This window comes from Lygodium microphyllum, chromosome 12, assembly GCF_053477565.2.
Source record: "Lygodium microphyllum isolate KBCC chromosome 12, Lygodium_microphyllum_v1.1.10, whole genome shotgun sequence".
NCBI classification, from domain to species: Eukaryota; Viridiplantae; Streptophyta; class Polypodiopsida; order Schizaeales; family Lygodiaceae; genus Lygodium; species Lygodium microphyllum.
Window position 1 is genome coordinate 31,412,336 of NC_141146.1, and position 15,590 is coordinate 31,427,925.

A 15,590-nucleotide genomic window follows, 5' to 3' on the forward strand; every position below is an offset into this window, starting at 1 on the left:
TCTCCCTCTCCTTCTCTTTCTCTTTTTCTTTCTCTTTCTCTCCCTCTCTCTCTCTCTCCTTCTCTTTCTCTCTCATTTCCTCTCCTAAACAAGCAAAAGAGAAAGTGATTTAAACCTTAAACAAGCAAAAGAAAGAGAGAGGGAGACTCACCGATGAGATATGGCGAGCGTGGGGCGGCTCCTCTTTGCGATGAAGGCTCCTCCTCTCCTTCGCCAACAATGGCGGCGGCGGCGGCGACAAGTCTTCTTCCTCTCCTTCTCTCACGACGGTCGCTCTCTCCCTCGCTCTCGCTCTCAAAACTCACAAGCCGCAAACGCTAAGTGAAAACCGTGCTCGGTTTCGGCCGCTTTTTTTCCCTGTGGAGCGTCACATGACGTAAATAGCGACGCTAATAGCGACGCCGCTATCCGCCGTCGCTAATCGGCGTCGCTACTAGCTCAAATCCTTGTAGTGGGCTATATGGAATTAAATTTTTCAAGCCTTATTTTGACACTTGCAAATATAGATTGAGACTTTACCGATGCTTACTTATTATGAGATTTTAAAACAATTTTCACCATTGAACATAGATCAAAACCTTTAATTATGCTTATTTTAATAGCGAGACTTGATATTTTAAAACAAATTTGTACGTATTTTCCTATTAAATTTGGTCAGTACATCCTTCATATGTACTACATGTGTTCTAGTGAATGTATGTCATAGGTACATTGTTTTACATATAGGTCTAATTGTGTGGTGGATGAGATGGTTACAATGATGGGTGGATGTGTAATAGGATGAGTGGTCCAAGCTTACTACATGTAAACCTCCTATATCATGTGCATTCAAGGCTTATTTAAAACATTATAACCCTTACCTATATCATGTGCATTCAAGGATGTGTAATAGGATGAGTGGTCCAAGCTTACTACATGTAAACCTCCTATATCATGTGCATTCAAGGCTTATTTAAAACATTATAACCCTTACCTATGAATTTTTCTAAACAAAGCACACCCCATTTTCTATTCGCTCTATGAATGATCCCCTAATATGGCAACTTTCTATGTGTAAAAATGTGTAAAAGAGATAGTCAAAAAATCCTTTCTTTTGAACCCATGTGATATGCTTACATATTCACAAGGGACTCCCTCAAGGGTCCAAGCGATGCATGGGATATGCTAGGGGGGTTGTGTGGCATGGATGGATGGTGAGTGCCACCGATAGGGTAGGTGGATGCCTCCTAGAATAGTCATAGAATAGAGTAAGGTTAAAGCTAAAAATGAGATGATGGCTTAGACTAAGTGGAAGATACGTTCTGCAAACTTAATATTGGCTGGAAACTTGTGTGGATTTACCTTATCGGACATCCTTTAGAAATTAGGACCCATAATGCGCCGTTCCTCGAGGTAGGAGGCAGTCTCGAGGATGTCAGCAATTAAATGTATCACTTGCATCACGATTCACGATGCACTACACAACTCCAGGCGTAAATGCCCAAGAGAGACGTCGTCTTGTGGTGCGCCATTGATAGGATCAGAGCGCCAAAAAATACTGCATAACCGATCGAGCGTTCAGCAACCCTGCAAAGCTAATAGGATTACTAATACTAACAAGAAACCGTAGTGATTATGGATCCGGGCGTGATTAGAGCTGGCGCAGCTGCAACCCAACTAATACTGCAACTGGGGGTTGTGATTATAGTGATTATGAGCGGCTATGGTGTGATCATAGCAGCGGGACGTCGTGATCAGGTGTCAGGAAGCAACGTATTTGCAGGTCGTGGAGCAGATGATCAGCGCCGACACGAGGCAGCTGTGAATTATGATGCCATTAACGTGACTGCGTCTGCGCTTCTGATATTCGGGGACTCCATCGTCGACTCAGGCAACAACAACCACCTCGACACTCTCGCCCGAGTAGATCATCCGCCTTACGGCGTCGACTACCCTCACCATCTGCCCACGGGCCGCTGGTCAGATGGACTCATTATCCCGGATTTTCTAGGTGATTTCTGAATTCCTAGCGTCTATATATATATATTACACTAGAGTATGGCGACCATAATTTTGCCTCCCTTATGTTCATATTCATATTTATGTGGACCATCATGCTAGCATTTTTAACACGAATTACCCATTTCATCCATATTTATAAAGTTAGCATAAGGTGACCACACCGGGAAACTTCTCATGTGTTTGCTCAATGCTCAACTTCACGAAAGTCCCACATGACTAGACTTCAAGACTAGACTACATCTCCAACTTGAGCGCCTAGCCCAACTTTCTTGAAGTCCAGCAAGTTTCAAATGTGGCATAGCTCTAGATGAGCTTTCTTGTTCTTAAGATTTCCTCATTGTTCTTAAGATTTCCTCATTGAGTGGTACTGTGAAATTCTCTAGATGAGCTTTCTTGTTCTTAAGATTTCCTCATTGAGTGGTACTGTGAAGTTCTCTCTGAACCAAAATCTACCTAGTTTTCAAATAAACTATGCTAAACCTCCACCCGAGTACAAAAGTAGAAGAATCATGATAATTCGTCCTTGTCTATGTTTTTCGCAGCTCAATCCTTTGGGTTCCCATCTCCTCTTCCATATCTGGATCCTAATGCCACTGGATCAGCTATTATCACAGGCTTAAACTTTGCATCAGGAGCATCAGGAGTGCTCAATTCTACTAAATTAAATTTGGTACTACATCAGCTTTACCTTATCCCTTGATTTTTATTTATTTACAAAATTTCATTTTACCTTCCTTGGGGGCTGGAGCCCATTCTTATAAAAGTATCATCACATAACACAACATGTGTGATTGTATTTGCAATATTCCACATTAAAAACAACTTGCTCTAGGGGTTGAATTAGCTAAAGTTTTCCCTCGTATGTTTTAGGTGAATTAGGGGTGAGTACACTAATAAAAAACTTATTAGCATGGTTTAGAAAGATGATTGTAAGTCAATAGAATTAAATGATTAAGGGGTTTTCAAATGACAGATTATACCCCTTGAACATATGGAGCACAAATTGGTTCTTTTCCATGATTGAGGGCCCACCATCAGTATACACCACGTAGTGCACTATATAAACCAAATGTACATATTAGGCTTGTTCTAGGCCATCGGGATTAGAATAATTAGTGTCACATTCTAATCATGCACATTCATATCAATATTAAGCAATTAAAAAATCATCAATAAGATGAACTCAAGATAAACCAACAAATAGGCCACTCAAAAAAGAGGGGGCCATTAACTTTTTCAGGTATTTCCATCCTATTTTGCAAACTAGAGAAACCTTTCTTGGACCTTGAAAGTCTACTTAAACATTATTTGTATGTTTGCTACTAAGACCCATCAACCCTTTAGAAAAGGGAATGCTTTTAAGCAATATGTCATTCCTACTATTCTAAAAAACCTTAGTGACAATAGCCCTTATGAGATCCCAAGCTCTGAGCATCTCCCCATCAATGAAGTAACATCACCAAAAAGAGCACTCTTCATATTAAGTCTATCAACAAACCAAAATGCCTTCATTCACTCATGATCATATTCTATACTAACTTGAATTCTTGGGTTTTTGAGAATGAGTAGAAGATACTTTCATTTTTCTTCCTACAAAGAGGATATAAAGGTGAAACATCCATAATAATCTGAAGACTCTTTCATCAAAAGCGTGTTCATGGTAGTCTTCCATCATCTTCCCAGTTCTACACTAGAATAAGGAAATCTTTCTCTTTGAAATGGCTAGTCTTAAAGCAAAATAATGGTCAACATTTTCTTTTTTTAAAAAATATTCCCTCTTCTTGCATTTTCGTAAAGACTTCCTATAGTAGAAGTATGAAACCTGATCAAGATATATGTAGTTGATGTTGCTTAATCTTTTCGAATTCTGATGATAAATTTGTCAAGATTGTGGGAGAGAAGGAAGGAGTCTCACTTGAAGCTTTCTTGCTTGCACAATGGGGGAATACACACAAGGGTGGAGGCTGAAAACAGTTTTCCTCTTCTTAGTTGTGTAAGCCAAAAAGTACTCTCATACAAAGAAATAGAAGAACCCTATATATGGGTCTCAAACCAAACTCAACTAACTAAGGTGGCATACTAACTGAGCCATGAACTAGAGTAGATAAGGATAGCTATCATGTAGCTATTATTCATGGGCGGAATACCAACCGCATCTGCAACTGACAAGTCGGTGACATAAATACACAACGGTCACCCTGGCGTATCATGAGTGGAGCTCGATATCTCAACACTCCCCCTCGAGCTCAATCCCAACTCCTGCACACCAAGCAGGTCTCTGAACTTGCGCAGCTTCTCTGCGCCCAATGCCTTCGTGAATATGTCAGCTACCTGATCCTCTGTGCTGACATAAACTAGATCAATAAGACCTAGTAAAACCCTCTCTCGCACATAGTGATAATGCACCTCAATGTGCTTTGTTCTAGCATGATAGACTGGGTTATTTGCCAAGTGTATACTACTCATGTTGTCACAATAAATGACAACTGGCCCATCTGTAGACTGATGCATATCATAAAGTAGCTTATGCAACCAAGCTACCTCACATGCAGCCATTGCTGCACCCCTGTACTCAGCCTCTGTGCTCGACAAGGCAACTGTAGGCTATTTCTTGCTGCTCCAAGTGACTGCAGCACTCCCAAAAGAGAACACATATCCACTGGTAGATCGTCTATCATAGATACTACTAGCCCAATCAGCATCAGTGTATCCATGCAACTATATCTGAACCCCAGTCTCATAAAATAGTCCATACTGCAATGTGGACTTCACATACCTGAGTATGCGTCTAGCCGCATCCAAATGTGGTTTCCTTGGAGCCTGCATAAACTGACTTACCAATCCAATAGCATATTTTAAATCTGGCCTGGTAATAGTCATATAAATCAAGCTTCCTACTATGCGTCTGTACATAGTAGGGTCTTCTAGAAGCTCACCTGCATCTGTGCTCAGCTTCACATTCTGCTCCAAAGGAACTGAAATAGGCTTACAGCCTGTCATCCCATATTTGGACAGCATGTCCAATCCATACTGCCTCTGCAAGAGCTGTATCCCACTTGGTGATCTAATCACCTCAATGCCCAAGAAATAACGCAGCTCTCCCAAATCCTTCATCTCAAACTTCTGCTTCAATAGCATTTTCACATGAAGGATATCTTCATCACTGTCACCTGTCATAATCAAGTCATCAACATAAATGACAAGTAGCATAATACCTTTCTCTGTTTTTCTCACATAAAGTGAGAAATCTGCCTTGGAAATTTGAAAGCCAATAGTGACAAGATACTGTCCTATCTTGTCAGACCATGCTCTAGGTGCTTGCTTCAAGCCATACAAGGCTTTCTTCAACCTGCAAACAAACTCAGGATGAACATCATGCACATAACCTGATGGCTGCTCCATATAGACCTCTTCTTGCAAATCACCATGCAAGAAGGCATTCTTTACATCCATCTGATGTAAAGACCATCCCTTTGATGCAGCCATAGCAATGACTGCTCTTACGGTTGCCATCCTTGCAACCGGACTGAATGTTTCTTCATAGTCAAGCCATATGTTTGTGCATACCCCTTGACTACTAATCTTGCCTTGTATCTGTTCACAGAACCATCTGCATTGTGCTTCACCTTATAAACCCACCAATTGCATTCTTACCTTTAGGCAAAGGTACCAATTCCCATGTAGCATTTGCTTCCAAGGCATCCATTTCTTCATCCATGGCTTTCTCCCATTTTTCTTTTCCCATGGCTTGCTCAAAAGAAGTGGGTTCTGGTTCCTGTATCACCTTGACCATATATGCATAGTGAATGGCTGTAAATCCATCATATTTCAGCCTATCCACAGGATACCTAACTCTGGTAGACCTGCGCAAAGTGGGTTCACTCCCAGGTGCTCTCAAAACATCCCTGGTCTTCCTTACTCCAGGTGTAACAATAGAAGGAATACCCAACTCATCATCAATGCTCTGTTCTGAGCCACTGGATTCACCATCCACATAAGAGTGACCTGCATTCACATCAAACATGGGCTGATCAACCTTCTCTTTTCCTTTTCGTGATACCTGCATACCACTATCTGCATTACTTTGAGAAGATTCTCCTGATCTCAATCTGCCTGTCCATGGCGAAGAATGTGAACCACTGCTTGAGGACGCTCCAGGTCCACTAATATTTTGTGACTGCTGCTGTGAATTCTGTGCAGCATTACCATTTTGTGCATCTACATCATCAATCACATTTACTGGTTTATACCAGCTACTCATCTCATCAAAAACAACATCTCTGCTCACTGTAAACTTACGAGTAGAGGGGTTATAGCATCTATACCCTTTTTCCTGCAGAGAGTAACCAATAAAGATGCACTTCTCAGCTTTTGGATCTAACTTGGATCTCAACTCATCTGGCACATGTACATAGGCAATGCAACCAAAAATTTTCAAATGAGAAATATCTGGTTTCCTACCAGTATACCTCTCCTCTGGAGTCATTCCATGTATTGCTGCAGTGGGAGTCCTGTTCATTATGTAGACTGCTATAGCAACTGCTTCAGCCCAATAAAAATCTGGCAAGTCTTTTTCATTGAGCATGGCACGAGATACCTCTCCAATATGCCTATTTTTCCTTTCTGCAATTCCATTTTGTTGTGGGATATAACTGCATGAATATTGCTGCTTTATGCCATGCTCCTGCAGGAACCTTGCAAACTCATTTGAGAGGTACTCTCCCCCTCCATCTGACCTTAGGCATTTTATCTGCAGGCCTGTTTCTTTTTCAACCATAGCTTTAAGAGTTTTGAAATGCCCAAAAACTTCACTTTTCTTTTTCATAAAATATACCCAAACTTTTCCGCTATAGTCATCAATAAAAGTGACAAAATAATGACAGCCTCCAAGAGATGCAGCTTTAGTGGTCCACACATCAGAGTGGATTAATTCCAATGGCTTCTCACTCTCTTGAACATGTCTAGGAAATGGTTTCCTTGCCTGTTTTCCAAACTGACAGGCTTCACATACCTAATGCATTTCTGCAACCTTGAATTTGGGCAATCCTGCAACAATATTTTGGGACTTCATTGATTTAAGTCGTTGTACATTAACATGACCAATGCGTTTATGCCAGATATCAATATCTGCAACTACACCGGTCCCATGTGCAAACATTGCTGCACTCAATTCAGACATGTCTGCATCCAACGTAAACATTCTGCCCTTCTTCTTTCCTTTTGCTATCAAGCGACCTTTATTTTTCATATCCTCAACAAAGCATCCATGAAGATTAAATCTGACCTGCAAGCCATGTTCAACCATTTGACCAACAGAAACCAGATTCTTGGTGATATTCGGGACATGAAATACATCCGACAAGTATTTCTTTTTCCCATCCTGCATAGACAAGGGAAATTTTCCAATCTGCACAATAGGATGTGCAGTATCATCACCAGTCTCCACAAATCCTGGTTTTTCCATTTTCCTTGCATCCTCCATCCATTCTGCATGACCTGTCATGTGGTTTGATGCACCTGAGTCAACATACCATACATCATTGCTTTCTTCTGCACTTGTCACAGAATTGTTCATGTGCTGCACCATAAACAAGTGCTCATTTCTGTCATCCCCCTGTCTACTAGAAGATGCATAATTTCCTTGTTGCAGTTTTCCATTCATGATGTCATTCTGCTTTTTATAGCAGTCTTTAGCCATATGACCCATTTTACCACAGTAGTAGCATTCAACATTACTGCTTGCATTTTGGCCTCTTTGCCATCCACCACGACCTCTTTGGCTCCTCCTGCCTCTAGAGTTACCACGTCCTCCTCCATAGGATTGGTTTTCTTGAGTTTGCTGCATATTCTGATTTCTGCCACGGCCTCCAAATCGGCCTCCTCTACCTCTGCCTCTACCTCTTCCAGCATTTGAGTAGAAGACAGCTTCTTTTGAAGTTCCTCCTGAAGAAGATGCACCACCATTTCTCTGCTCCTCAGAAATTAGAAGAGCAATCAACTCCTCAAAATCAGAAAATCTTTCACGGATGGAAATGGATGTTTGGAACTGTGCATAATCCTTTCCTAGACCATTCAAGGTCACAGAAACTAAATCATCATCTTCCACTGGCGACCCAATGGAAGCAAGTGCATCTGCAATCTTCTTCACCTTCATGTGGTAGTCGTTGATGCTCATACTTTCTCTTTGCACATTATGCAACTCTTGCTTGAGCTGCATTTTCCTGGCTTGCATATTTGTGCTATACATCTTTGACAGAGTATCCCATGCCTCCTTTGGCGTACTTGCATCCTGAATATGCACAATCATAGAGTCTGAAATGCTGATAGACAGCCAGTACATAACTTTCCTGGCTCTCTCATGCCATGCTTTGAATGCCTGCATTTGCTGTTGATTGGGAACATCAGGAAGAACTGGTTCTTCTTCATTTCCTGCAACAAATTCCCAATATCGTTTTCCCATAAGGAAATTCGTCATTCTAAACTTCCATGCCTGGAAGTTGTTCTTGTCAAGCTTTTCAGTGACAATCTGTGAAAGAGAATCAGACGCCATTACAGAATACTGAAAAAAATTCTGTCACTGCAAAAAACACAGCTTCACCCTCACAAGGGCAAATGTGCAAAACTGGCGAAAGTGATATTTGACCACACAGTCACTTCCTAGTGACGATTTTGCATAAACAGGAACCAAGGATGATTCTGAAACTCCCGAAGTCTCTGCGCACAAGCATACGATGCAATTTCTACAGAAACTTTTCACCGACCTGTAGAACAGTGGCTGCACAGCATAAAACTGGGCCTTTTCCTGAGTGCGTGCAGAAAACTTCCGCCTCCAAAACAGGCCCCGAAATGGCCTCAAATTAAAAAAATAAGGTTGCCAAGGGCCAAAGCCCTCTCCCGCAGTATATACTGCCCTCTTGCTTCACCGCGAAGGGGGTCTCAACCTGAGACAATGCACTCTTGCAATTTCCGACTGTGCTGCTGCAGAGATCTGCTCCCAAAACAGAAAATGAAAGCAACACTGCTCCTCTTACCAGAACACCGCGAGCTTGGCTTGCTTTCTTGAGCTCCTTACCATGAACAAGGCTCTGATACCATGTCAAGATTGTGGGAGAGAAGGAATGAGTCTCACTTGAAGCTTTCTTGCTTGCACAATGGGGGAATACACACAAGGGTGGAGGCTGAAAACAATTTTCCTCTTCTTAGTTGTGTAAGCCAAAAAGTACTCTCATACAAAGAAATAGAAGAACCCTATATATGGGTCTCAAACCAAACTCAACTAACTAAGGTGGCATACTAACTGAGCCACGAACTAGAGTAGATAAGGATAGCTAACATGTAGCTATTATTCATGGGCGGAATACCAACCGCATCTGCAACTGACAAGTCGGTGACATAAATACACAATGGTCACCCTGTCGTATCATGAGTGGAGCTCGATATCTCAACAAAATTTAGAAACAAACTAACTTCTCTATCATTCAAGATAAAATTGAGTTTAAATTCTATCAAGAAACCAAATCTCCTACCATTGTCTTCATCCCATATATCGTACCACCTTTTATAAGTCCCTTTTTCAAAGTAAATAATGCTCACAAACTAGGTTTCATTGTGGGCTCATGCATGCCAATTGTAAGGTGCATAGGGTATTTATTGTATTGAGTTTTTCATTTGGTTGCTAGGGACTCTATGCATCCAAGGGACTACACTTTTGGCAACACCAAACTAGTAGGATCTACACAACCACAAGCACTAATATGATTCTACTTTCTACATTTTTGGGGTTGTTAGCATAATCTGACTACTTGGAATGCTTTCACATAATTTTTCATAAAGTACCACAACATTGAAATAAATCCATTTCGACAATAGCAATATAAAAGTGGATTTACATAGCTCATCTGGTTCATTCAAGTATCGTAATCAATGCCTTCGAGCTTTACACTCTTGGTTTTCAAAAGTCCAACCTACTTCTTTTAAACCAATACCTACCATATCTACGTATTCTAATAAGTAAAATTTATTCCACTAAGCTTTTTAATATTGAAAATAATACTCATTTGAAAAACTAGTCATAATGATAATATACTAATGTAGAATTGAGAGAATTGACTACTATAAATGACTACAAATCAACTCCCAAAACTTAGCCAAAACAAGGAAAAAACATGAGAAAATACCAAAGTATAAAGCTATCCACTAACTACAAGTGATTTCTTATGAGGTGTGAGTTGGGTCCCTCAATAGTCACTATGTTTAGTCACCCTATGTAATATTGTATAGTCATGTGACTCTTGTACTTTTCTATATTTTTATAATTAATATAAGTACCATTATAAACATAAATAAGAGAAGAAGGTGTATATATTTTGTAACAACTGTATATTAGAAAATAGAGACACAAAAGAACATTTCTACATTGTGAATAAGCATATAATATGTACAATTGCAAAATCAAATTTGTGTACACAATCCTTTCATCCGTCACACTCATTTGCATGGCATGAACACACACATGGGCACCTACTACTTTTGTGGATTTAAGTTCATGTGTGCGTGTGGAAGATCTAGACATAGGAAGTAAGGCATGAATTATCATCACCCTTGAAAGAAGGAAGCCTATGGATAACCCTTACCCAATGCTTATGACTAATATTTTGAGGATTAGGCATCCCCCCCCCCCCCCCCCCCCCCCCCCCCGCGCGGTTCCCCTTAAGGATAGTGATATATGTGGGACTTAAAAATGATAGTTGAAGAATTCTCCATTCTGATACAATAACACAATGACTCAATTAATGACATAATCTATGTAAGGTTTGTAGCACTTGAGGGTGCAAAACTTACATTTTTCCTTGGAAAAACTCTTGTGCACCATGCATCGGGTGGTTAGATGCTTTTTTCCCTATGTTTGAGTCCAAGCCTAGTGTAAAGAAGCAACCACAATCATTGTGACGGATTTTCAAAAAACTCAATTTATGGTGGTTGTAAGCTTAATATTTAAAAACATCTTTTTATTTTCATATATTATGTTGAAGAGCATTACTATATTCAATTTCAAGTTTATTTGTAGATGAAGATTCAAATACTCTCAAGATGTTCAATTTATGGTGGTTGTTTGTTGATATATTTATGTTAAGCTTCATTAATGGTAATATGTAGCAATGTTATATTGCTAGATAATGTGGAGGGAGGGAGGGAGGGAGGGAGGGAGGGAGGGGGGTGGCTGGTGAAATATGTACGCATGGAGTCAGGGAGTAGTGCCCCTCGCGAGACAACTTGAGTGGTATCGCGACTATCGAGGCAAGCTACGTGAGATGATAGGCGACGAAGCAGCATCAGCCCTCCTGTCCAGTGCCTTGCATGTGATATGCTCAGGCACGAATGACTACGTGAGAGGCTACTACCTCAATCCCTCCAGAGATCAAAACGTCAGTGAATTCAGAGCATCCATACTGCAGAGCTACGAGGACAGCCTCAAAGTGTGTAACGCCTAATCCTTCACATTACATAATTTGAACCTAATCATTGTCAATAGCTTTAGCAATTCCATCTCATTGAATGTAGGATGTGGGATTCTTTCCCAAGTGCAAACATCTAACTTGAACCATACCTTCAACATAGGAGGTGGGATTATCTCCCAAGTAGCAGCACTACTACATGCAAACACCTAGCTTAAAATCATATCTTTAATGGTCATGCTCTTGTTTATATGTGTTCTAGTTTTATTATGAGCGCAACCCGGCTTTTGCAGACCTTGTATGACATTGGAGGGCGAATTGTTGCAATTGTGGGCATTCCTCCTATGGGTTGCATACCATCAATTACGCAAGGTAGCACTGCTTGTCTCGATGAGATGAACTTAGAGGCACAAGAGTTCAACAAAGAGTTGCAAGTGCTTCTCTCCGTGCTCCCTTCAAGGTTGGGCTTTGAGGATTTCAAATTTTTATACATCAATAGCTATGATCCTGCCATGGATATCCTAGAACATCCCAATCAATATGGTATACTTTCTTTTCTTTCTCAAGAGCAATATGATGATAGGCATTCTTAGTCTTTGGAATTTGCTACAATAAGGGTATTTTCAAATATTGAACATACTACCTACTTTTAAACAAAAAAATTTCAACCCTTCATCATATAATTAGATAGCCTTACATAAAGTAGGTTTGGATAAAGTACCCAAATGAAAATCTAAGAATTAGATGGTAGAAGTTATTTGAACCCCTTGACAACATTCTAGCTAATCCTCACTACTTGAACATTTCCTTTGATGTCAAATAAGGCTTTACAGAGACTACAAAGGGATGTTGCGGAGATGGGATCGATGCTGTAGGACCACTATGTTTTTATTTGACTTGCAAAAATATTAGTGAATATTTTTTCTTTGATAGTGTTCATCCCACACAACGTGTTTATGAGATCATTGTAAAACAAATATTTTGATTTTATGCTCACACTACAAACTTGTGCATCTATACGTAAGGCAAATGATTTTGAAAGCAACATAGAGTTGGAAACATTAATGATCATTCAAGCTTGAGTGCTTTTTAAAGTTTGGTTTTTCCCTTAAATGGTTTTTTCAAGATACCTACCCATGATTTTTATCATCCACCAAGTATCAAATTTTTACATATAAAAACAATGCAATATTTTCATAACAAATGTTGAAATATGCAAAATCAAGCTAGTGAAAATATATAGAATCAAGCTAGTGAGACATGTCAAGGTTGAGTCTTCACGTAAATTTCTTTAAAAAATTAACTAGTATTAATCTTAATAAATTTAAATATCTAACATTCTCTTTTAAATCTCAAGAAAAAAGTTTGTCTAATTATATTATTAATGTTTCAATGAGACTCCCAAATTTGACAAATGATGCATATTTAGTCCAAATTTTCTATTTTTAAATAATCCAAAGCAACCTTGATTTATCTTCAATAGTTATTCAACATGACTACCCTATCTTTGTTAGGTTTATCCTCAATAGGATCCTTTTCATTTAATGATATCTTTTGGGATCCATCTCATTATTTTTTAGGTCTTTTTACAACCTTTCAGATGGGTACAAACACCTATTTAAGGACCATCTCAAGGTAGCACTCTAAGATTGGTGGAGATTACTTTGGCAAGTTGTCTTGGCCATTGGGATGAATTTTGAATTCGGATTTTATTCTACATGTGGACTTTATCTTGCTTGCTCTCATTCTTCTTTTTAGTTCTAATTCTCCTTGTTCCTGCATGAATGGTCTTTATTTTTCACTATCTTTCTCAATCTCTCTGATCTGGATCTAGTATTTATCTCTTTCCCTAAATGTTTACTTTCATTCTCTCTCTCTACTTCTAAATCCTTCTCTCTCTATCTCTACTTATATGTGGTAAATTATTTTCTCTCTCATTCTCTGCTTGTATCTCTCTCTTCCTCTTAATATTACTCTCCATCTCTCTTAGGCTCTAGACTCTGTGTGTGTGTGTGTGTGTGTGTGTGTGTGTGTGTGTGTGTTGGACAACACATGCTCAAAAACATGACTTTAGACATAGTCCAATTTTTTCGGGGGCTTCAACCACAAAGCACAATGGTTACCTCTCAAGTAGCCTCTCACACACCACAAAAACTATGATCCATTTATAATGAGGTTGCATGGCCTTTCCTTGAGCATGAAGGACAATAATTGTAAGTTTCAGGATCCATGGTGCACTAACTTAGCTCTCAAACTCTCTACAGCCTTTGCATGCAAGAGAGATGCATGTGCACATGTAAGAAAGATTGCTAGAGAGTAGAAAATAAGCTTCACCACTTAGTCCCTCAATCTCTCAATGGAAAAAACAAGAAAGTAAGAATAAGAAGTTTGCACACACATGAATAGCCTTTTCTATTCTGCTCCATTTTTTATTAAAAAATTTAGGGTTAGGGTTTTCCCATCCCCCTTGGGCATCTAGCAACTTTTTTGGGCTTTGTAATCGTTCCTTTCTATTGTATGAAACTTAGACTAGTTGATTGCAGATGAATTGCACATGCCCATCCTTTGATGTTTCTCAATCATTAATACAATTTGCATGGGAGGGAGGCCGCCAGCTTTTGTTATAGCAGTCCATACAGTGATTTCTTCAAAAACATAGTAAATTTTTTTGTCAAAATTTTATTGGCCTTCAAAGCCTTCTTTTCCTTCATGTCTTTCCCCTTCATGCGATTAACATTTTCCCTTCTCCCAAGGGCCAATCCCATGGCACTCATGCCAAAAGTAGTTAAGCTACTACCAAGAGGTGCTAGGATGGTCAATGAGGGGGCCTTGGTTGAAGAGGAGTATGAGTAGGTGATGTGGAATTGTACATGTTGTGATGAAGAGTACGATGGTGGTTGACGTTGATGGGTGAAATTAGGGTGCTTGCGAGCTACCAATGTCAATGGGTCTTTAGGGATCTAGTGTACATGTCATATGATTATGCTCTCCCTAAGGGATGTGTCTACTTGTTTGGTGCAATGATATGTAGGTGTTGTGCAAGATGGCTCAAGTTTCAAGTATACTATGGAATGTTGTCCAACACTTGAGGAGCCAATTTGAGGAAGAGTGTGGTGCTTTCCTTAGGGTGGTGGGTCATCCAAGCAAGCCCAGAGTGTCCTGCCTTTGATGTGCTCTTGGGTCATGACATGGGGAAGGGACAAAGGGGGTTGCCATAGAGAGAGAGAGAGAGAGAGAGAGAGAGAGAGAGAGAGAGAGAGAGAGAGAGAGAGAGAGAGAGAGAGAGAGAGAGAGAGAGAGAGAGAGAGAGAGAGAGAGAGAGAGAGAGAGAGAGAGAGAGAGAGAGAGAGAGAGAGAGAGTGTGTGTGTGTGTTTTCTTTTTCTCTTTGTTTTTCTCTTTTTAAAAAATAATTGAATACACCAACAAATGACAACATGTCAAAGAGAAATTAATCATTGAGATTTGGTGTAAGTGTGCACTCAATACATCCCTTGTTGAGAAGGTACTCCTTGACATGCTCTTGTAGCTACAGTGAATTCTCTAGAAAGAATGGGTATGAACACATGGAGAATCTATTGCCCATCATGTATTAACCTAATACAATAGATTGGTAGTAATAGGGCATGGAGGTGAAGGTGAGCCATTGCTACTCAATTAATTTCTACATTGACATCAAAGAAGAGTGATGGTAGCTTGTCTTCATAAGGTGTTATTGGTTGATAAAGGAGCCTAATGAGGAGGTGGAAGTAGTTTCAGGTGTTTATGAAGGAGGGTTCAAAATAGCTAGCAAACCCTCTTGCAAAATGCACAAAGGAGAGGATCAAGTTGATAGGTTGGAACATGTACATTTTATCAATATGGATTGCTCTAATGCTAGTGATATTTGGAAAAGTATACCTCCCATCTTCCTTTCCTTGATAATCTTGGTCATGCCTTCTTGTGTAGAGATAGAAGAGTAGATCTACTTGCTCCTTCTTTTGGGAATACGTAAAGGCTTTCTAAGCCATCCTATTGCCTTCCAGAAGAGGATATTGCTATTCTAGTAGTCTTGGCCATTCTTTCTTAGGCTTCAATTTTAGGTACCTCTCCTTGCTACCCTTAATCCTACAATAATTTCGATAATCATCTATATT

The 15,590-nt window shown here is 39.8% G+C and overlaps 1 protein-coding gene across 1 annotated transcript; it reads left to right on the plus strand.

Moving 5' to 3' along the window:
- The first annotated feature begins 1,614 nt into the window (after positions 1 to 1,614).
- LOC148027604 (GDSL esterase/lipase LTL1-like) lies at positions 1,615 to 12,049 on the plus strand. The gene is made up of 3 exons (XM_087689856.1): positions 1,615 to 1,990; positions 2,544 to 2,671; positions 11,750 to 12,049. The coding sequence occupies exons 1-3, from the start codon at positions 1,615 to 1,617 to the stop codon at positions 12,047 to 12,049; spliced, it is 804 nt and encodes a 267-aa protein (XP_087545982.1).
- The last annotated feature ends 3,541 nt before the right edge of the window (positions 12,050 to 15,590 follow it).